Source organism: Centroberyx gerrardi, chromosome 2 (assembly GCF_048128805.1).
Source record: "Centroberyx gerrardi isolate f3 chromosome 2, fCenGer3.hap1.cur.20231027, whole genome shotgun sequence".
Lineage (NCBI taxonomy): Eukaryota > Metazoa > Chordata > Actinopteri > Beryciformes > Berycidae > Centroberyx > Centroberyx gerrardi.
This window is the reverse complement of record NC_135998.1, coordinates 28,380,662-28,403,362: the sequence shown is the minus strand read 5'-3', so window position 1 is coordinate 28,403,362 and position 22,701 is coordinate 28,380,662. Positions and strand designations below refer to the sequence as shown.

Below are 22,701 nucleotides of genomic sequence, written 5' to 3'. Positions count from 1 at the left end.
ATAATAAAAACAAAACATGTTCTTTACATCTGAGAGATGTTAGATGTCAAATATCTGAGACACATCCCACCTTAATTCAGTTGGGCATGACTAGTGGCTGTCAGATTGGCAGTTTTGGTGACTTTTAAAGTAATCTAATTAAAATGGTAATTGTTTAATTCATCTTTTACTTTGTTACCTTTATAGATGAAATAAGTAAAGAAAGAAATAAAGAAAGAGAGAAAGAACCAAGGAGGTTCTATATTAGATTCATTCATCAGCTGTTCCCTAGCCAGTGTCGCTTACTGATGACGTACTTGGGCAAAAGGGAACATTCCCTTTACGCCGAAATAACCGGCTTAGCTCTGAGTTTTCACTAACTATCAACGATAAAGCATTTATACATCAAACCAGAACCTACGACATACGCGGTACACTATAGGTAAGATTAAAAAATAAGGTAGTTGTTTTTGGACGTATAGCTTTGCAATTGTTAACACGTGTTGTTACTGTCACTTTGCTCGAGCCCCTCTGTTTACAAACAGTGTTCCACGACGAAAACCATTATGTGTTTGGCGATATAAGCCGTATAATGCCTAATGCAACCCGTTCATTATTGGACGAGAGCGAAATTTCCCTCTGTTTCTGTGACTGTCGTTTATGTTGAGTGGGTGCTAGCATTTTAATCGTGCCTTGCTGTTCGGCAGAGGTACATTCCTCTCAGAACAAAACTTTGGACATTTTCTGAATCGCGAGGGTCTTCTGGCAAAATCGGCATGCAAGTTACGCACCAAACAGCACTTAATTTTAATAAAATCTTCCAGGATTGGTTGCTACCACTCATCACGGTAGACTTTGGAAGAGGCTTGTGGGAATAACAAGCGTACGAATCAATTATAAAAGTTGATTTTCCCTGAAATAAGTGGTGCTTGGTCTCTTGGATCTATGCCGAAGGGAAAAGTGGCTACTGCCGATTCGTAAAAGGTCTTAAGCCGTGTTGTACAAGGTCTGTATGTTTGCTATGTTTGCAAGGCAACATTAGACTGCTAGATTTCTGAATGGAGCTTTGGCGTGACCTTTTCTCCACACAAGATAGAGCGTAGCCTGGTATCACTTGTGCCTTTCCAGGTGCAGGTGTTACTGAGACTAGTGAAGGACACTAGGACAGTACTGGGCAGCTAATAGAGCTGAGGAATGAGCTTTCTTCTTTCAAAAGGGGCCTCGTTTAATTTGCTATTCAGCAAGTCATAAGTATCAGTGCTCAGTGATCTCTACTTTGCTTAAGGGTTATGAATGGTATTTTGCTCATGCTAAAAAAAAATGTCATAGGCCTGTTTGGGTCTATTTTTCAGATACCAATAATGAAGTCTGTATATTCTATACTCAAATGAAAATACAAACAAATAATTTTGAAAATATATTAAATCCACCTGCTGTTAATCCCACAATAGTTTGCATTTTAAAGTCCCAATCCAGAATTTGTTTCAGTATATCAATCTATGAGAATATCCCTACATATAAATTACAAAAAGTTGATGAAATTAATAGTGGATCCTTCACATTAACAAGGTTACACTAACCAGGACATGGTAAAACACCAGGAACACTCAAAAGTGGTTAGGACACACACACACACACACACACACACACACACACACACACACACACACACACACACACACATTAACTGGATCAGAACCTTTTACTCCATCCTCATGTAGTATTTTCAGTAGGTTTTTCAGTTTACCTGTGAGCCTGTGTTTAAAGCCAGCCAGCCACTGCCATGAGTTGGCATTTTGTTTGAATTCAGAAAAAGTAATCTCCATTTTGGGTGAACATACATGAGTATAATATATCTGAATCTTGTCAATGTTGATAGCCCCATTGCTCTACTATTTTTCTTTCAAAGTAGATTTTGTGGTTCAGGCATCTCACCAGCTGAGGTAAACTTAAGAGCAGGAGAACTTTGCTCCAAAGTGTCAATCAGCTGCACGTCAATTACTACTGGCTCAGTATGCAGGGGAGGGAGGGGAGAGGGGGCTAAGTGCCGTAGTCTTCCTGGTTTTTCTCAAACTACCTACTGTGTCTTTTTTTCACTTGTGAGATGAAAGAGAGATGAGGGATTGAATGTAGCCAAATCAAATTTCCATTAGATAATCACTGATTGTTCCTCCAGACCAGAGGCACTGTTGCAATGAACAATGACTGTGAAAGCAAAAGATACCAAATGAAAATTAAATTGGTAAATGGCACTTTTTTAGGATCACTGTTTTATCATTGAAAAGTTCCTTCAACTGTGCATCTATTTTGTCCCAAAGCAGGTGTTAAAAGGATGTTGTTAAAGATAAGGTTGCTATTCTGGTGTGCTAAAACACAGGCCTGACTGTGTTACGAAGCATGCTGCTGTGGCCGGTCATTAGTATACAGGTAACTGATGAGTAAGTTTCTCTGCCTTACACTGCTAAGCCTGTACTTAGACTTAATCAGAGGTTGTGTACTGCTGCATTACAGTGCTTGGGCTGTGATGACACGGTTGCGTGGTGCTGGCCTAATCATTTACAACAGTCAGGCCCGGTGTGAACATTACTGTGGACAAATGGGACTAAGAGGAAAATGGATGTTTAACAATTATATAATCCTCATTCCAGTACTACGCCTAAATTGTGAACGGTATATTTCAGCAAAGTGAATAGCTAATCCGTTATTTTTACAGAGGTTTAATAATTCAGCATTGTGGCTGACCCACTGCAGACCTACTGTATGTTTAGCTACCACCTACTAGGCCAATATGTAGCTACAGAATAGCAGAGTACAGACAGGCCTTTTGTGTTTTCATCTTCTCACAGCCAAGCCTTGTGAGGTTTCTGATGGTTTACAGATCCACTTTCCCTGTGGACCTTAAGAAAAGCCTCCCATTCACTCCCTGTGACCATAGCTCCTGCCCCCAGCGCGTTGATGCTAATGCCGTCGAAGGGTTCGCACTGATAAATGTACAGCCTATCCTAACTCCTGTAAAACCAAAACCACATGCCGGAGTACCCTATGCTAATTTCTTTTTGTTTGAGGCTGGATTGCTAGATGTTTCCGAGCCAAGGCAAGTGGAGGTAGAGTATTTTAACAGTTTGGCTGTCACGTGAAGCAGCAGGCTGCTGCAGAAGCCAGGAAAATGATGTAAGAACAGCAGTGGGAATTATGACCGGTCCGCACTAAGTTGGACACCACTCCAGAAATTAGGCCCGTCAGCCTATGTGTTTTAGATAGAAGGTTTGACTTACGGAGACATGTACAGAATGGATTGGTGCCACACCGTCTCCATTAAAAGTTTATTTATCTACGGAATATTAAAAACATGAGATTTTGGCCAAGGCTTCATGAGACAACAATCAACAAGAAAATGGAGTAATATTTATCCTGCATGCCAAAGACAATGGCGGAGACACAAAGCACTGATTTGCTGGTGTCATGCCAAATCGGGTGGGATCATGAAGCAGACAACCAATCATATTTTAGGATTCAGACAGTCTAATATGCATCATACAAGGAAGAGACACAGCGTGATTATTGATTGGCCAGTGTCTGTTAAAGGCCATGACCCAGTCTTTTCTCGGTGCATATATAAAAACTTGGTTGTCTTGGTTAATGACAAACACCCAACAAGTCAATAGCCTTTCTGAGAGTTTGGCCCATTGGTCACCTTACCCACAATGTGACGAGAGGACTGGCACCAATATCATCTCTGTAGATAGCGCTGTCCGGTGCGCATGCTAACACTTTAGCATACAGTATGATAAGTCGGCAGTTATTACGCAAAGTATGAAGAGATACAACGAGTCCTTTGAGATATGCTTTTGTGATGAAGGGCTGTACTGTATAAATGAACTTGACTTAACTTGAAGATAAGCCTTTTTGTACTCGTAATCCATTAGGAATCCACAGCCTTAAGAACTTTAGCTGTCTAGCTTTGCTCACTTCCCATGTAAACAAAACAAGTTGTGCTTGAGAAGAAACATCTTCTGCCATTGAAAGTGCTTTGTTTTTGTTGAATTTGTCTACCATAGAGACAGAGATGATTTTGGTGCCAATGCTCTCATCAAATATTGGGTAATGGGTGACAAATGGGCCAAACTCCCAAAAACTTGGTGTAGTCCTTTAACTTGCGTATGTTTTTTTGTGTGGCATTTCTGTCTAAATGGTGAATGTTTCCGCAGGTGTTTGCAGCGATGCACGTGACGGTGCGGGAGATCCACGTCTCCTCAGAGCCTGAGCACCCATCTGCCTACTTCATGCGTGTGGATTGGAAGGGGCGGGACTTAGGCTCAGGGTTCCAGTTGCTGCTGACTGATGGGCAGGATGCTTGGAGAGGAGAGGGTAACGTCTCACCCAGTCTGACCTCACACCTGTCTGAGTTCTCGCTGTTCACCTGTCTGACCTCACATATTTCCCCTCACCTGACGACGCTCACCCACCTCAGGACAACCTCACCTGTTTGACCACACACACACACACACACACACACACACCTTTCTCACTTAACCTGTGCATGACTGTCCTTCATAGCTGTCCAAGCAGCTGTGAAGGACAGTAATGCACATAACACTCTGTACATGGTATCTGTGTCTGTAATTTGAATATATTCATATGCCCTCTGTAGACCTGTTAATGTGATTACAACACACATTTTTGTACATCCTATTATAAGCTGTATTTCTGATTCCAATATTTTGATTCCAACAATGTTCTGCCATCTCACTGTTTTCTTACACCCCTCTATGTAGTAAGTGAGGCTGCGCTGCGCGGCGAGGCGGAAGACCTGGAGATGCAGAAGGAGAGGTACATCCAGGACCTCCACCAGGCTCTGACCGGGACAGAAAGCTCCGTCACGTACAGCTTCACCCTGACACCCTCTCCGCCAAGCCTCGGCTCCAGCGTCACCCTGGCCTATGAGAAGGTGCAGAGGGACATCTCGGTGAGCGGCGCACACACACTGACACGTCATTAGGTTTGACTGACAACATTATCATCAAACTGCAATGGCTGTTCACATGATATATGGACTGCGTATTTCTGCACCACGCTCTGACTGTTGGCGCTGATGATGGACCTTGAAGTCTTCTTGAGCGTTTACATAGTCGGTGTTTCCCATGACGTCAGCCCCCAAATGTAGATAACAGAGCGCTGCGCACCCCATTTTCCTAATCTAAGGATACTTAAAAGACCCAGAAAACTACACAGAGCTGTTTTGATTTCATCATCGAACCCAGGAAGTGATTAATAGAGTGTGAAGTGTGTATGTGTTACCACCTGGTTGACATGGTGAAGGGGTTGTTGGTGTTATAACAGTAACTCGAGCCATGCGGAGTGTTATCTCACCGCAGAATCGGAGTAAATGTAACTGACTTAATAGAATAATAACCAGACAAATAATCATCCAGTATGCATGTAACAACGGCCTCCTGTCTATTTCAGATGTGTGGACCATCTGTAAGTAGTTGATCCACTAGGTTGTCGCTCGGGCCCTGATGTGATATTCATGAGCTTCGAGGAATCCGAATATTTTTCCTGGGATCATCGCTCAGGTCACGTGGTCCCGTAATGCTCACTGCGACTACGGGGAACTGTTCTCAGATCAGCACCCCTGCTGTTAATGGAGCTGTCGTGCGATAAATCTTCCCATTATCATGAATCATTGGCTCTTCAGTGTCGCTCTCCCAATTTCCAGGTGTCTAGCCATGATTTAGAGTTTCCCCCTAATGTTTTTGTAGTGATGGGCCTGGGGGGGTCATTTTGTGTTTTTGAACCCAGCTGTGCTCTTGTTTGTAGTTTAGCAATTTCAATGATGCGGTTTTTGAATACCAAGCCCTTGTTATGGGCGATTTCACTGCAGTTATCCTGTTTGTTTTCGATGAGCAATAAGGCCAAATGATGAATTTTTGGCAGTAGTGAGGGAGGAGGGGAATGCTGCATGGTTTTCTCAACAAATATAGACTTATTAGAGACATTTTTGCTGTTGAGTTGGCCAGCTGAATGTTGGTATGTGACCTTAGGATACTCATAACTGCTAACTATGTGAAAAATATGGCTTTGATGGATCTGTGCTAGCATCATTTTGTTGAGTGACGACACAGTTACTATGGGGTTGAACAACATTCGACTTCCTTAGCAAAAGCAAAAGACCCCTGCACACAGCTTAGACACGCACACACTCGCTCATTCGCGCGCGCATTACGCGTACATAGAAACTCTGTTGCCATGGTAGCGATGACAGAATGGAAATCCTACTGCATCTGTTGCAGCAAAGGGGAAATGAATAAATGTTTCTGTTTTAAAAATGAGAGTTTGAAACAGATTTTGCAGAAGTGCACTGGGATGTGTCAGCCGAGGTGTCCAGGGTTTTCTGTTGCTCAACATAAAAAAAAAAAAAACAGTAATCTGTCATAAAGTTATGAGTCATAATGAAAGGCTTCCAGTCTAATGCCTGGTCATTCACCCCTAATAGCAGCTCACGTCCAGCGCCGAAAAACACCATGTGGAAATAAAAAAGACCCCAGAAGTGAGACTCTCACACATGTGCAGGTGTTACTTGAGGTGGTTCGCATACCAAGCGTGTGTGTGTTTGTGATTATGCATTTTTGCCAGGACAGTCTCTTTAACACTGCTGTGAGCTGTTAGAACTCAAATAGAAATGTGTAAGCCGTTTCATATTGTTATGACTGTGGCATGTGGTATTAATGTTGGCCTATTATAAAGTTTATGGTTGAAATTTGTTTCAAAAATGTCTTTTATAGTAATTCCAGTGAATTGATTTGATTTAAACACTAAAGCTCATCCCCACATAGTGCTATGGTTTTGCCTATTGTCGACATAATCAGATGGTCATGGTGATTTCTATACGCAATACAATGTATTTTTCAACAAATCCTTGTATTATGATAAACAACATAAAGACTATAGCCAGAAATCTTCCTATAGGCTGTCATGTTGTTTGTAGTTTTATTTTGTTTTTACCATTTGTGCCATCAGTTCCCTTTGTGTGGCAGGAGAGTAGGGTCTTGTTCCTGGATTAGTGTACATATGAAGTGGGAGTTGGAGAAGGAGAAGGAGAAGGTGTGCTTGTGCTGGTAGTGTTACATAGCTCAGCAATCATTTGCCATGACAGATGTTCTCTCTTGGGGCCTGGTATGAAAATATCGCAGAATCTTTACTGTACGTCCATACAGCAGGACCTGGGAGAGGGAGTCTAGTAGTCTGTCTAGTAGTGTTTTTCTCTACACGATTGTCTGTGAAATATAAAATGTCACTTTCCAGCTTTTATACATACTGGTTAGTTGAATATATTTCTACCAAAAATAACTTCTCTGTTGTTCATAGAGCTTTTACATGGAAGAGGATTAAGGCCACATGTGAAAAATGTATTTGAGTTCTTAGTTTAAAGTCAGAATTCTGAGATTAAAGTCAGAAAAATCAGAGAATAAAGTCAGAATTCTGAGATCAAAGTCAGAATTCTGGGATTAAAGTCAGAAATCTGAGATTAAAGTCAGAATTCTGAGATTAAAGTCAGAAAAATCCGAGAATAAAGTCAGAATTCTGAGATTAAAGTCAGAAAAATCCGAGAATAAAGTCAGAATTCTGAGATCAAAGTCAGAATTCTGGGATTAAAGTCAGAAATCTGAGATTAAAGTCAGAATTCTGATTTTGTTCTCAGAATTCGGACTTTAAACTCAAAATTCAAATACATTTTTCACATGTGGCCCTAATCCTCTACCGTACTTAGATGATAGAGTGTAGCTGAAATGTTTGGTCCTCTAGTTGTTGTTGTTGTTTTTTTCTACCTTTCAGTTTGTCTCTATGCCTTTTTGTAAAGAAGTGTTATTAGGTTTGGCTCGATTTCTGTCCAGCTAAGTTTTGGCACTGTGACTTTTTACTTCATCTGTTGTTCATTTATCATATAATAACTGTGGTGTGAGGACACTTTCATCTTTTTTATTTATCAATATGCCGGGATATTTAAAGTCAGCATCCACCAGCGGTCACCCACAGCAGTAGTAAATTTGTAATAGGTGGGGTTGCATACAGGAGTTTCTCCCCCAAATAAAAGTGTCCTGTAGTTAATCAGTGTAGCACTGAGTCAGAAACAGCATTTGAAACAGTAGCGTCTCTATGACGACTTGAGGAACCTTTGCCCACATCAACATTTCCTCAGCCAATATTGTCCAGCCAACCTGCTGGGGTCTCATCACTGCACCAGTCAATAGCATTAGGCTCTGAATGTTACTCACCAATAGTTTTACAACCCAGATCCCTAATGTGGCCAGTCAGGTGACAGCCAAAGTCCTCACTGGTTAATATGTTTCTGGTCAAATTGGAAACAGTTAATAGCTTAATACCAACTAAGAGTATATGATGAGGTGACAGCTAGAACTGCTTGCCAGAAGGGCTTGGGAGACGTATTTCCATGCGAGCAGTATTTTAGTCCGCTGTTTAGTCTGAGGTTATTTACTTAATATTGCCGAGAGGCGATGAAGTAATAGCTGGCAGATATTATGCGCTTGCAAATTGCCCAGCTTGACGGAGAGAAGCGCAGGGCGGGAAGACATGAGAGAGTGAGCAGCGGAAAAGATGAGGACGGGTGAAAAGGGAAGAGAATATGAGAGAGACAAAGTTTGGTTCCTGTCCCACGCTGGCATTGTTCTTGCTTCCCTTTCAGCAGAGCACTTACATCAGATTTCTTAGCTCTTACACTTAAAAATGTAATTATCTGTTGAAGAATTAAGCACAACATAAGTGAAATCCATTCATTTACACTTCCAGTCAAAAGTTTCGAGACACCTCACTGAATGCTTGCATGTTTTTCATGATCTTAAAGCCATTTTGATCTAAAGGCTTCTGCTTAAATGCTTGAAATGTGTTTCTTAGACAAATATAAATGAAGTGAAGTTGATCCTATGTATGAATTTCTTTCCAAAGCCTTTGCCTTTCCATCAAGGCAAAGGGTGGCTACTTTAAAGAATCTAAAATATAAGATAGTTTTGATTTGTTTAACACTTTTTTGGTCACTGCATCATTCCATTTGTGTTATTTCATAGTTTTGATGTCTTTACTGTTATTCTAAAATGTGGAAAATAGTAAAAATAAAGAAAAATGTGGTGTCTCAAAACTTTTGACTGGTAGTGTGTATGTTATTTCTATAACCATTGCCTGTTTGTCTTTCTGTGTTTTCTTTTTTATTATTATAGCATCTACAACCTTTTGTTTTTATGTAGGCAGGGTTCAGCAAATGGAAAACACATCCAAAAAAGTGTGTGCAGGTGCGCAAGCAGTAGACTCAACAATGAAAAAAACTGCAAACGTCTGACGAGGGTCTAGCTGGACCCAAACATTACTCTGAAATTAAAAAAAGGTGTCGCATTGCAAAGTAGCAGAGTGTGGGAGAAAGCTTTTCCTCGTATAAATCAAGGGCAAATAAAATCAAGAATACGGCGTAAATGTTTACATGCCTTGATTTGTTGTGTGAAGGGACTGCTGTGTTAGAGGTTAACTAAACGCCAAACCCAGCCGTGTCTGTCACCAGCTTTCTACTGTTTATCTCCCTTATCCAGTCTGCGCAGCCACACACACACACACACACAGACGTACACATGCAAACACACAGCTGCCATCTCCCATCCCAGAGGTCAGTTATTTGGGGAGCTGATGGTCTGAGAGGTCAGCGGTGATAGCGGCGGCCCTGGCTCTTATCTGTGTGTAAACACGGTGAGGCCATGTGTGACGAAAAACTCGGGCTCCCAGGTGACAGCGGGGCTTAAGTGTGTGAGCGTCAGTGAACAGGTCAGACATTTAAGAAGAGGAGTGGAAAGTTCAAAATCACATTATTATTATATTCTCTTATTAGAGAATGTCAGAGCTCTTTTGCAAATTGAACTATTTTGCAATTTTCTCACTTCTCTCACTTATCCATTCCCTCCTCCAGTTCAGGTTGGGTTCTGTTCTGCTGGATGCCGTCCCGGAGCCAGCGGAGACTGTGAGAGAGTTACTTATTCACGGCCTGGAGAGGGGAAAGACACTGGAGCGCCACAACCAGAAACTCCAGGAGGAGAACCAAAGACTCAGAAGAGAGCAGCAACACATCACTGCAGAGTAACCATGCATGCACACACGTACACACACACACACACATTCACAAAACACAGTACAACCAGGGTTCCCACTGGTAATGGAATTTCTGCAATATCATGAGAAGTGTTTTCCAGATGCGGAGAGTCGGGGAATTTGATGAATTCTCTGGTAGTTAGGGAATATCAGGGGATTTTGCAAATGGGTTACATCTACAGGAATATGCCAGAATGTATTTTACAACATGTTTCACACATTTATGGCATCAGATGGTGGTTTTTCAGTTGGTTTTCTACATTGTGTGGAATCTAGACTGAAAAACAACATTAACAAACCAGGAAGGAATAACATTTTTAGGGCATAGAAGTGCTTCCACTTCGTTATGGAGAGTCGTGGGAAAAAATATGGGATTTTAAACGAAGACGATGGTGGGAACTCGGCACAACACAGCGCAACATAGCAACTTTAACAGCTTAAGTTTTGATTTCCCCAAAATCCAGTACGCCTTCCCTTCTGAGTTATTACCCAATCCTCATAACGGTCTGCAGGGAGGGGCCGTCTGCCTCCAACTGTATGTCACATTGAGCTATGAAGTGATGTCATACCGGTGTGCACGTGTGTGGGAGGCTCCAGCACACCCAGCAAACTGAGAGGGGCCCCAAACTAACTGACTGCACATGCATTCATGTGTTTTTTTTCAAGGATATATGAATTGGTACTTTAGTTTAAGTTGACAGCTAAGCAACATAATACAATAAACAAGTAAAGAAAGGAACAAAAGTAGATAAGAGAGACAATACATACTGCTGTGTTACAGTACATGTAGAATTTCCCCATTAGGATGACAAAGCTGAGTTATTTTCCATAAGCTGTATAAACTGTCCTCAGATTAAAAAAAAAAAAAAGATCTCTGGCTTTCCTTTGATGGTAAACAATGGCTGAAAAATGTCTAACCACACATATATTCATACATGTGCACACACACAAACACACACACACACACATATACTCAAGTTGGTGTCGAGGGGAGCTCACCTTGACTGATTATTTGGGTTTGTAATCAGTCTCCCGACTGCAGTATCCATCACCAATTAGAAATATCGGTATTATGTTTCTAGTGGGAAAACACCCAGGTCTTTCATGGTGACCAGAGTGAACTGTACTGGTGGCCTTGCGGCTGATGAAGGGGGAAAGGCAGGGTAATGTGGTGAAAGGGTCGGGTGAAGGAAGGAAGTGAGATTTGCGGATTTTAAGATTTTTGTGTTTGTGTTGCCTTATATTGAAGGATGAAGCGCTACGCCGGTGGGAAGGAGGCGCTGGAGGCAGAGCTGTACTCTCGCTTTGTCCTGGTCCTCAATGAGAAGAAAGCCAAGATTCGCAGTCTGCAGGATACTGTAACACACCTACAGGAAGACAGGTATGTTGGTTGTATTTAGTGGATGTTACAGTCTTTTAGTCCCCCCCCCGGTTTTTAGATTCAAATATTCAATGATGTGAAATTATTGCCCAATACAGTCCCCAAGAGCCTTTGACGTCCATACTATCCGGACACGCTTCTGATTCATCCGCTTTGTTGTAACTTTGTTGTAGTCATGTGATTTCAGATAATTTTTTCACTGACATCAGCATGTTGTAATATTTAGCCTACTGTGTCGCGTGTAAACTGCAGACCAGAATGAATATGTGTTAAAGTTGTTTTTCTCTTTCTGGCCTCTGCTGCAGGAGTTCGGACGGGCAGAAAAAGAGGGATTCAGCAAGATCGAGCCAAACCCCAGGCCAGGAGGAGGTGGATGAGGAGGATGAGTATGGAGGCAGCACTGACGAGGAGCCAGAAGGAGCGCAGCCTGCCCCCCCCGCCTCCACCTTACCGTCCCAGGGTGAGGACATTGTAGATGAAGCCCCCCCCTGGACTCTGCTTCCAGTCTCCCAAACCGGTCGTGTGCAGAGTGGGCTTAAGAGTAATGACAATAGCATGTGTGTGATCGCCCTCCTGGAGTCTGTGTTTACTTGAGTGTGTGTGTTTTAGAGAGCAGGGACAGGACACCGGCCCATCTCATCTCATCTCATGAAAACTATGTGGGGGTCCTGATGAAGATTTCTATGTATAGAGACACAAAAGAGGATGTTCTGTATCAAACAGGCTCCTGATTGGCTGCCTGTTACTCTGGCTCTACACAAAACAAACCTAAGTAGCCTATGGTAGTAGAAACTTAACATTATTCCCCTGTGGAGACACATAGCAGGTGTGAGGTCAAGAAAAAATGAAAACTAAAACAAAAAAACATCCATTCTATAAGTGAGTGAGCAAGTTTTATATTAAATCTTGAAATCTACTTGCACAGTAGCTGATTCTGTACACAAAGTAGCATTGAAAACAGGTAGGGTGATATATTTCTATACGGGAAATGTATATTCATTAATTTGGCTGGTCAAAATTATTCTCAGCTGGTAATTTTTTTTTAGTTTACAATCCCTTGGCAGGTGAGACAAAAAGTTAATGCTGCTTCCAAACAACCACTACAGCAGCTCATTCCACTGAGTAGCTCCTCCCTGGCTGAAATTGTGCTTATCAGTGATATCAGCTGCTGTAGTGTTTGGGTCACATTAGCACATGGTTGAGAACCACTGCTGTATAACACTCATGTCACATGATCCTGGATTCTGGATTCTGGTTGTTACCTCCGCCAACGAGATAATGTTTTCACCTGCATCTGTGTTTGTCCGTCCGTCCGTCCGTCCGTTAGCAGGATATCTCAAAGTTGGGCACGGATTTGCACAAAACTTGGTGTGAAGGTTGGTTATGGGCCAAGGAAGAACTGATTAACTTTTCATGCGGATTGGCCAAAATGGGACGTGGTGGTGGGCGTGGCAGATCACCAAAAGGTGCACAACTTGTAACGTGTTGTCAGACATGGCGGAGGCCTGTGCTCTACTGAGTACATTTTCTAGTTTTATATGCAGAAATACACAAACAAGACTAAGAGGGAGAAGCGTTCCTGCCAGGAATCAACCTCAGGTCTCCCGATTGAGAGTCTGCAGTCTAACTCCCTGCGGCACACTTTCACCCACATAACTAAAAGTGGTGAACAGAGCGACCGACCGACAATGCGATCCTTTGAGCCCCTGCTATTGCGGGGCTAAAAAGTGGAGAAATAGCAGGTAGGCAGGTAGGTAATACCCACAAGCTAAGATAAGATGAAACTTTAATGGTCCCCGTGGGGAAGTTGGGTCATTGCAGCAGCAAATAGTAATGGGATGCAGCAAAGTAAAATAGAATATAAATAAGAATACCGGCAACCAAGTGGGGTGTAATAAACATAACACAATCGACAATTACAACACTAGAATGAAGCTTTCATTTCATTCATTTTCATTGTGTGGGTAACAAAAAGAGGAACAAATAAACTTGTGAAACAGGAACTTATGAAACTGGGAAAGAAAATGGGTTGTGATACTGTCTACGTATTTACTCCATAAATGAATGAATGGAATGACGCCTTTACGGAGGGAAGAGTTTTCAGACAAGAAGCTTCAAGGATCATCTACATAAAGTACATAACTTCACCTTTTTAAAAGAAATGCATGTACTCTATAACAGCTAAAGGGTTTCTGAACAGGAGGCCCCATTCTCCAAGCATCACAGTTCGTACCCAGAATGCTTTCCCAGTGGAGCAGCCATATAGGAAGGAAGTGTCACACAAGCTAAATAATTGTGGGCAGAAGCTGTGAACTAACAGTCCTGGTTGATGCTCTTATGTTTCAGCTCTCATGTACCACTTCTTTCTGGGAAAATCCATAAATCCATGGGGGCAAAGTGGAAACCCAAAACCTCATGGCCATCTTTTTCTCTCTCTAGTTGGGCCCCAAAGTAAAGTGCAAAAAAACATACAGTACCTGACTGTCTCTTGTTTCCAATGTATGTCTAGCATCTGAAATGACATCACATCACCTTCATAATTAGCGGTATAAATTTGTCAAACCAGCAAGTTTTTGTGCTTCTGTATTTTTGTTTGAAAATGTATTTTATCGGCTGCTTGAAGATGTTTATAGCGCCTGGCTTTACGTTGTGATTTAAAACCGCTGTGTACCTGACACCCAGAGGTTTCTCATGTTTTGTAAAATATGACAGATTTTTTTGGGACATCAGAGCTGTTGTCATAGGAGCGCATTGTGTACGCGCATCGGTCAGACTTCTGTGTTATTCTTGCCCAGGAACCAACCATGACGCCACTGAGAAATTATGTAATCGAGAGCAGCGGGCCTCTGTGAACTGACAGCTCTAGGTACCGCTAAGGAAGACAAGCAGCTCTGACCTTGGCTTTGCACTGTCAACCTCTAGATTGAGGCCCTCAGAGGATTGGATGTGATTAATGTGCCAGCAGTAGGCTAAATGTCTGTAATGCAGTTGCGCCTTACCCTAAAACAAGTTTGGGTAGGACATAAGTTATTAAAAAAAAGGTTAATGGGCAGAGACGAAAATGGAGTGTGACGTTTTCAGGGGAGTTTTTTACTCTCCTCTTAGCAGTTGACTTTCCTGATTTGCGAACATTTTTTCCAGTCTCTCACACAAGCTAAACCCTCCGTGGCCAGGTTTGGGTCGGTGTGATACGTCAAGTGCTCCTGGGCTACGTAGGTGTCCTCATTCCCCGGGCCTTTTCCCTCCATCTGTGCCCTGAGATTGATGAGGAAAAGCTCATAGGTTTCTGTGTTGTTTCCGTTGCCACGACAATGACTCAGATGGTTGTGTGTTGCCAGTCAGGGCCGACAGAGGGAGGGGAAGAGGTGAAGTGACTTTTCTTATAGGGAATTTGCGGTGTCGGCATGTGTGTGTGTGTGTGTGTATTGTGTAGTGGTTATAGAGACTGCTCCGTCTGGTAGGAGAGACATTCCCATAGCTGAAAGGTCACGTGATTATTTTTCTGTCTCGCTGACACCTGTCCGCCCTACTTTGTTACAGTTTTACTCGCTCGTGCCATTTTGACAATGTGTTGAATGGGGCCATTCGGTTTAACAGACTGCTTTTACAGACTGCTGTAAAAGTCATAATATCTGTAGCAAATATGGGAGACCGTGTGGAAAGCAGTCACCGAATTGAAATGAAGGAAATGCATCAGCGGAGATAAATATAAGAAAAGGAAAAACACGTAATTCTAGGGGATGAGTCCACATTTTCCGCTCCTCTACTTTTCCCACTTGCTTCAGTCACCGCGTTCCCCTGGCCTTTGATCCTGGGAACGTGCTGATTTGCGGCGTTTGCGAGCCATCTGCCGCTCTGTTGTTCCGCGCGCTCGTCCCAGTATCCCCACCTTTTAAGGACAGAGGGAGAAGGGGAGGAATTAGAGAGGTGACGAAAAGAGAGACAAACGGAGCTGAGGAGAGGAGTCATGACCAGATGTCGGTGGCATGCCATCTGCCATTCAAACTGGAAGAATGGCATGTAAAAAAGTTGACAAGCACTTTCTGAATGTGTGCATTATATAACCTACTGTGCATCCCAATATTAGGAATGAAATGGGGCAATTTGTTCCATTTTGCTTAGTCATTCACCTGGTTTAAGCTACAATCAGAGGCCTATTCCTCTTCTATAATAGACTATTCATTAGAAATGGTTGAAAGTGTAATTCAAATGTACAGTATCTAGGCTGGAAACCTGATTGACTCCGGTCTATTCTTCAGAACCCCGTAATCCAAGCCCATTGGACGACAGTCTGAATGACATCACAGATGTGGCGCCCTGTCGAAAGCGGCGCTTCCGTCACCTCAGGGCCCCGGACCTCGTGGCGAAGCGACCGAGCCCACAGACGTCCCAGAGACAGAGGTAGGAGACACACAATCTGCATGACTTGTCTGCATTGCATTACAGCCAGTGCGCTGTATGGAACACTGCGCTAATGCTAATTACATCTGTTTGTACGCATTTATTGTCTGAGTTTGTTTTAACAATGCATGGAAAGAAGTTCCTCCTAGACATCAGCCACCTCCCTAATGGTATAAACTCAGTCTTTCTTAGATCAGTTTACTGGCTTTGTAGCCAGTAAACGGCTCATTTGGCTGTCCTCAAATCTGTTCATTTAGCGAGGGTGTAACATCTCTAACCCAAAATAGCACACAAACATAGATTCTTCTTACATGTACATTACTGTTGCTACTGTAACTTAAGTGTGCCTTTCCTTTTTGCTGTAGAATTATAAAGATCTTGATGAGCTTGTGCACCTGGCATTGGTCTTCTCTGCGTAAATAACTGCCAGCTTATCTGTCCATTTGTCTCAGTTGGTTTCTCACCCTGCCTCCCTCTCCTCACTCACCTCCCACTTCTCCCCCATGGTGTCCCCTTCGAATGGGAAAATCAAACGTCATAAAAGTTTCCCGTCGGGGATCTCCTTTGTGTCGGGTAATTACACCCAATCTGTGGTCCCTCTCAAAGATGTTAACCCCTGGGCCTGGAAAATTACCGCTCAAATGAGATTGGAGGTTGCCCCCCCCCCTCCCAAATTGCCGTCGCTGTATGTGAAGAACGTACTGGTGCTAAACGGCAGTAAAGCGTATTTCGTATGCGTGGTGGCAGTCGTAAACCGCTGATTGACCGGGTTTGACCACAACACAATGAGTGAGAACGTATAACGTGTAAATATGTGATGGAATGTGAGTGAATGGATGTGTGTGGGGTGTGTGTGAGATTTCTCCAGGAGTAAAACATGATGAACGGAGTGAACAAAGATGTGTTGCCACCAAAGACTACCAACACAGTGTTTGGAATAATAATGCTTAATTATGCTTAACATAAAAACATAAGGAATGGAACAAAAGGTTTAACACGAGGTTCCAAAAGAATTCAAAGATAAAAAAGGAAAGATACAAGAAATACAAAGATAAAGGACACATTCAAATGAAATATTTACTTAAAAGCCAGTCTAACCTGAGTTCCTTGGACAGGCCTTATCACAGTCTTGGAGCTCTAATGGCAATCACTTGGTCAAATGCAAACGTCCAGCTGTAAGGGTTTGCAGGGAGGAGGCAGATTGTCTCTGGCCCTGAAGAAGCTCTTATGTTCATATTTTCATCGCTACGGCTCAACTTGTCACCACACACTTAGCCGTATGACATATATGTGCCGTAGTTGGCTCGGGAGCTGAGCCCGTGTCACCGCTCTGGCACTAGAACAGGAAAAGCTACTACATCACTGTCCTCAGAGGAGAGGAGAGGAGGACATGCAAGGAGGACAGAGGTGCTTGAAGAACAAGAGTGGACAGGCAAAGTATTCGGCCCGAACAGCGGTGTCACCTTGTTCCAGTTACCCACTCTCGCACTCCAGCGGTCAGCTCAAAGTTTCCACTCCTGTACCCCTTCTATCAGATCTAAAGAAAAAGCCCAGCTGTCCACCTCCAGGGCCTATCGCATTTACAGCATTCCACTGAGAGGGAATATCATATTCACCTCTTTCAGTTTATTGGTAGTAAAAGAGCACCGTTGTCCTGCAGGATCTCTAGGTTTATGATTCCTGCTGCTGGGCTCGTGAACTCAACTGCTTCAAGATTCTCTCTTTCTATTTGACTGCTCTTACTCTCTCTTTCTCCGTTTCACTTTCGTTCTATCTAACCACACACATACACACACAAACATGCATAATATACTGCCTTGGCTTTAGGCAGGCCAGCTGGTGACGAGTAGGCCGGTACACTTAGCCTAAGGAGAAATACCTTCTCCACTCTATCAAGACTTCACGTGAATGAGAGTGGGGGAAAAACATCAGACTGAAGGGCTATATCAATGTTTATCCTTCCTAAAGCTGTGTTCTCATTAGCGCCGAATAAATTATACTATTGAGGAGAATATTCATCTTTTTGGATATTGCTGAATGTCATTATTCTAAGGGCTAAACAACCAGCAGCAGGGGGATTTCTAAGGGAGGTCTAAGAGAAGGACCAGCGAGCCAAAGTCAGCCACCAGTCTCAAAGAAACACTTATGCAACTTTTTTCTTCTTTCTTTTTATTTCTTTTTTCTCACACACTCGTCTCCATAGTGTCCATAGTCCCTGTATCTCCGCTCAAAGTCAGGCGCCCGGACAGCTCTGAATCCCCGTTGCCACACATCCAAAACCTCACAATACTAGTGTCCTTGTGCCCGTATCTCTCATTTGCCAGTTTCTTTCTGGACGTGGCCATTTAGAAAATATTCCAAAGACATGTCTCAATCTGACACTGTTTTTGTAGCAAGCCCCCCCCCCCACCCACCCACCCAGCCCTTCCCAAGAGAGCGTGAATATACTTTACCCCGAGTTTCCCAGAGTGCCAACGACTGTAAACTGTGCCACATGCAGATGGCCATAAGTGGTGCCATCCATCCCCAGCTGCTCTCAGCAGTTCGTAGCGGTGCCCATTACCAGCGCTATTAGCAGCTCTGCCCCGCTACAACAAGAACCAGCAGTGAGCCGATCGGCAGCTGCGGCTGGGTGTTTGATCGCTCCAGTGGCTCGGCGCGGACCTGCCCTCCCTCGGAGCTGGCAGACACCGGCCCGGAGACCCCGCCGCAGAAGAGAAGCCTTTGTCTGCCCGGGGGCAAGAGAAAGGGGTGCCGTGGGGGGTCGTGGGTGTTGGCAGTCGTACACCGTATCACTCACCCCATTCACCTTTCTCTATCTCTCTCTCTGTGCAGGTCCTCCGCAAAAAGGACAGGGAGGAGGAGAAGCAGAAAGTGAAAGAAGGGAAAGAGACTGCCGAGGCTTAAATGAAGGCCAGGCAAAGGGAAGACGAGGAGTCAGGATGTGGACAGACTTAACAGAAAGAGTGTGTTTATTTACCTCCGGGTTGCTCGCTCGGAAAAAGGAGACGGGAGAGGATATCCCAATGCCTCATTGTTCACTGAGCCACACTAAACCGCTAGTTAGCCTAATGCCCAAATTCTCATTTCTGACTGGATGCAGTGCCTATCAACGCATCATTGAGATAAGTGTATGCTCAGAAGATGATTTTCCCATGATAGAAGAAATTAAAAGGAGCTTGCATCAGTGATACTCTCTCTCTCTCTCTCTCTCTCTCTCTCTCTCTCACTCTCTCACTCTCACACACAGGTTCTGTAAACTATCAAACATAGCTCCTAGCCACAACAGATAATCACTACAAGACATGGGACCGATAGAGGCGCGTTTGCGTGCGTGCCTGATGCATTATACCGGGTTCGCGTCGGTTTCTAAACAAAACTTGGCACAGTTGGTGTATAGGCTGGGTGTCCCTCTAACATGCTCCACGTGAGCTGTAAAAACAGAAAAAATCTCCTGTTACATTTGTGTGAGATACATTATTTTGGGGCCTATGGATTGGACGATTGAGGGCCAGGTATAATCACACCGCCAAGCTCGGTCAAAGACTAAACCCCTGTTCTCCGAAAACTACAAACCAGCACGTAATTGGGGTGTGCTCTGCCGCTCTGGTATGTCACCAGACCCAGCTATGTGTGGGGGCTCCTGTGCCCCATGCCTGAGCTTAACCCCACCTCTCGGGGCTTGAAATGCTCACCTCACGTCCCCTCCGCCATGTGTTTGAGTCTCTGGTGGTCTTCTACGGCAGTGTGTTTCAACATCTAACCCCACCCCCCCTTCCCTTCCCTTCCCCAGTGAACACATCTCTTGTTTCCTCTTAACCGGTTCCAGCAGGGGAGGCAGTGTTTGTCATACAGTTGGTAATGATTTAAACAAGCTCAGGGCCTATACCCCCCCACCCCACCCCCTTCTCCTTCTCACACCGTTCCCACTCCCGTGGCCTTGTTCTGAGGGGAGATCTTTCTTCTCGTTCCCAATTGAGCTAATCACCATTACAGTGGGGGCTTGGATTGGCGGGAGAGGTTGGCAATCGCTTTGTTTCCATGCGGTCTGAGTTTTCATGTCGATCTTTGAAAACTGATTTGGGGAAATAAAGCTTAAAGATGCTGATATGGCTTGCGTGTGGTCTTTGGAGTATCCTAGATGCAGATTCGCCGGTCGTTCACCTGCTGGCCTCCATTCATGTTTTCCTTCTCCGTTCTTCTCCCTCGATTTCCTCTCCTCCTCTTTTCTCCGCTACCCATACTCTGCCTTGCCTTCATCTTCTGTATCTTTGAAATTATGAGTGTCCTGATTCATACACAGACATGGTAGGATGCTGTCATGTGGCAGGTAAGGCAAAATATACCTGTGTTACAAACATGCTTGTATATGACAATTTAAGCCTTTACGTAATGTTAAGAAACACACAGGTAGTCAAATCTTTGATGTAGACCACTTAAGGTGGGGGAGCTGCTGAGCCACAAGTACACACACACACACACACACACACACACACACACATAGACACACACCTACCTATGTACACACAGGTATAAACCTTGCCCATGTGTTTCTAGTCTTGGTCCTTATGGGCCACATGATACACTTCCTGTCTCAACAGGAAAACTCTGCTGTAAACCAGCCTCATTAGCCCGCTGACCTGCTCTCTCTCTCTCTCTCTCTCTCTTTCTCTCTCTCTCTCTTCTGTGTGTGTGTGTGTGTGTGTTGCACAGGAGTGACTCCCCCGTGGCGGCCGCTTCAGCAGCCAATAAGCAGCAGACACCCCAGCGCTCTACAGACGCTGCGGCAACAAGCCCGACTGCAGAGGACCTGTTTGAGGACTTTTGACCCTTCACTTCCCAGCCGTCTCTCTCTTCATCATCCTGTCTTTCATCTCTTTGTGACGCTGTCCTGTACAGAGGGCTAGAAACGATTAGGACGTCGGTTTATATTGTAAAAGTGATATTTTTATAATGAATTATCATAAAGCTAAATAACGTAAGTGCTACTTCTGGATAGCTATGGGTCATGGGTTTTAATAACTTATTTATAAGGAATTCTCATAGTTCTCCAGAATCATAATGCATTTTAAATATAGGAAATATTCTCATGCTCTTGTTTATTGATATATTTTGTAATGTGCTTTTATGAATTTGTGGTGTTGTATGTAAGTGTGATTTCTGTGTATTTGCAAAATAACGGTCTTGTCATTTTAATAATTCTCCTTGGCTGCGATTATTAATTAAAAAAAGTCTACATTTGGGTTGGTTTTTGTTGGTTATTTTGTATTATTTATGTTATTTTTTTGATGCTGCTGCTCTTTCTGTTGAAGGTATAATCGTGTGTGTGTGTGTGTGTTTGTATTCTGCCTCTTGGTCTCTTGCTCTCCCACACAATCTCTCTCTCTCCCTCTCCCTCTCACCCACACAATCTCTCTCTCTCTCCCTCTCCCTCTCACCCACACAATCTCTCTCTCTCTCTCTCCCTCCCTCCCACCCCCACTTTCTGCCGCTAGGTCTCTCTGCCTCTTTCCCTCACAATCACAAGATCCTTCTCATCACACTTCCTTCCTCCATCTCTCTCTCACTTTCTCTCCATCTCTCTCTCACATACACACACACTGTCTCTCCCCTGTATTTCACACACTCTGCCTCTGTCTCTCTCACACACCCTCTCTCTCTCTCTCTCTCTCTCTCTCTCTCTCTCTCTCTCCCCCCCCCTCTCTCATACTGTTGGGCGGTGTTGGGGGGTGTTGGACGTGCGCCCCTCCTCTTCCTAATGGCTGGATAATAGCGGGTGTAAAGTGGATTTGAACTTGCAGCCGCGGCTGAGAGGTGGAAGAGAGGTCCGACCAGAACTGCTGTGTGCGGGGAGCTGATGCGCCGCTGAGAGAAGAAAGAAGTGCCATCACACCCTGGCAGCGGGACCTCCAGGACTTTCAAGTCGACGCTCCTAAGACGCGGCGTGTTCTAAACCTGATATAACTGGATTTTTTTTTTTTTGAGTTCTTAGGATTTGCAAGGTATGGTTGAAATTTTATTATTATTGCACTGTCGGTGACCACAGCTTCATTTTTCATCTGAGGAGATTTAAAACAAATTCGATATGTCTGATAGCTTAAAGATGATTTTTTTTTTTAGAGAAGTATGCTGGATGCGGCTCCGTGGTACCGTTTCACCTCTGGGCGAGCGTGACTTTTTGGGTGGGCAGGGAATCTTCCCACGCCGATAAGCGAGACGATAAGGGGCGCATTGATAAGGCTGACACTCGGGACCAGTTATGTCCATTTACATCCACCAGCAGCAGCTCGAACACTCGATCATTTGATAAGGTTTATCATCGCGCAGCTGCGCTCAAGTCGTCTGGTGCGCCTACTGCTACAGCTGCGCTTACACACATCTCTCTCTACTCCATTTTTTTTTTATTCAATTCAATTTGCTTCATTGGAATGGATGTCAGGTGACAAGTATTGCCAAAGCATCTTAATAAAAGTGAATACAAATAATAGCAATAAATGAATCCTATCCAATATTCATGTTTTTTTTATTCATAAATGAGCCTGTTACTTCTAAGCTACTAGACTGAATAGTAGTTGATTTCGTTGTTGTTGTTGTTGTTGTTGTTGTTGTTGTTGTTGGTTTATGAGTTTGTCAGCATGTCAATCACCTCACTTATGTTTTATATAGGTTGAGTTGAGATGATTCTGCACATCAGACACCTGCTGTGGCTGGTGTGTCTGTGTTCTGGCCTTCCTCAACAAGGTGAGTCGTGTTCAGCTGTTGTGTAAATCCAAACTCTGTCACCTCTCCTTCTC

General features: G+C 43.7%; 1 protein-coding gene across 1 annotated transcript; it reads left to right on the top strand.

The window, feature by feature from the left end:
• Positions 1-299: 299 nt before the first annotated feature.
• Positions 300-21,088, top strand: xrcc4 (X-ray repair complementing defective repair in Chinese hamster cells 4). Its single transcript, XM_071898703.2, has 8 exons — positions 300-421; positions 4,188-4,347; positions 4,755-4,945; positions 9,947-10,113; positions 11,375-11,506; positions 11,812-11,966; positions 15,766-15,907; positions 20,621-21,088. The coding sequence occupies exons 2-8, from the start codon at positions 4,200-4,202 to the stop codon at positions 20,733-20,735; spliced, it is 1,050 nt and encodes a 349-aa protein (XP_071754804.2). The 5' UTR covers positions 300-421; positions 4,188-4,199; the 3' UTR covers positions 20,736-21,088.
• The last annotated feature ends 1,613 nt before the right edge of the window (positions 21,089-22,701 follow it).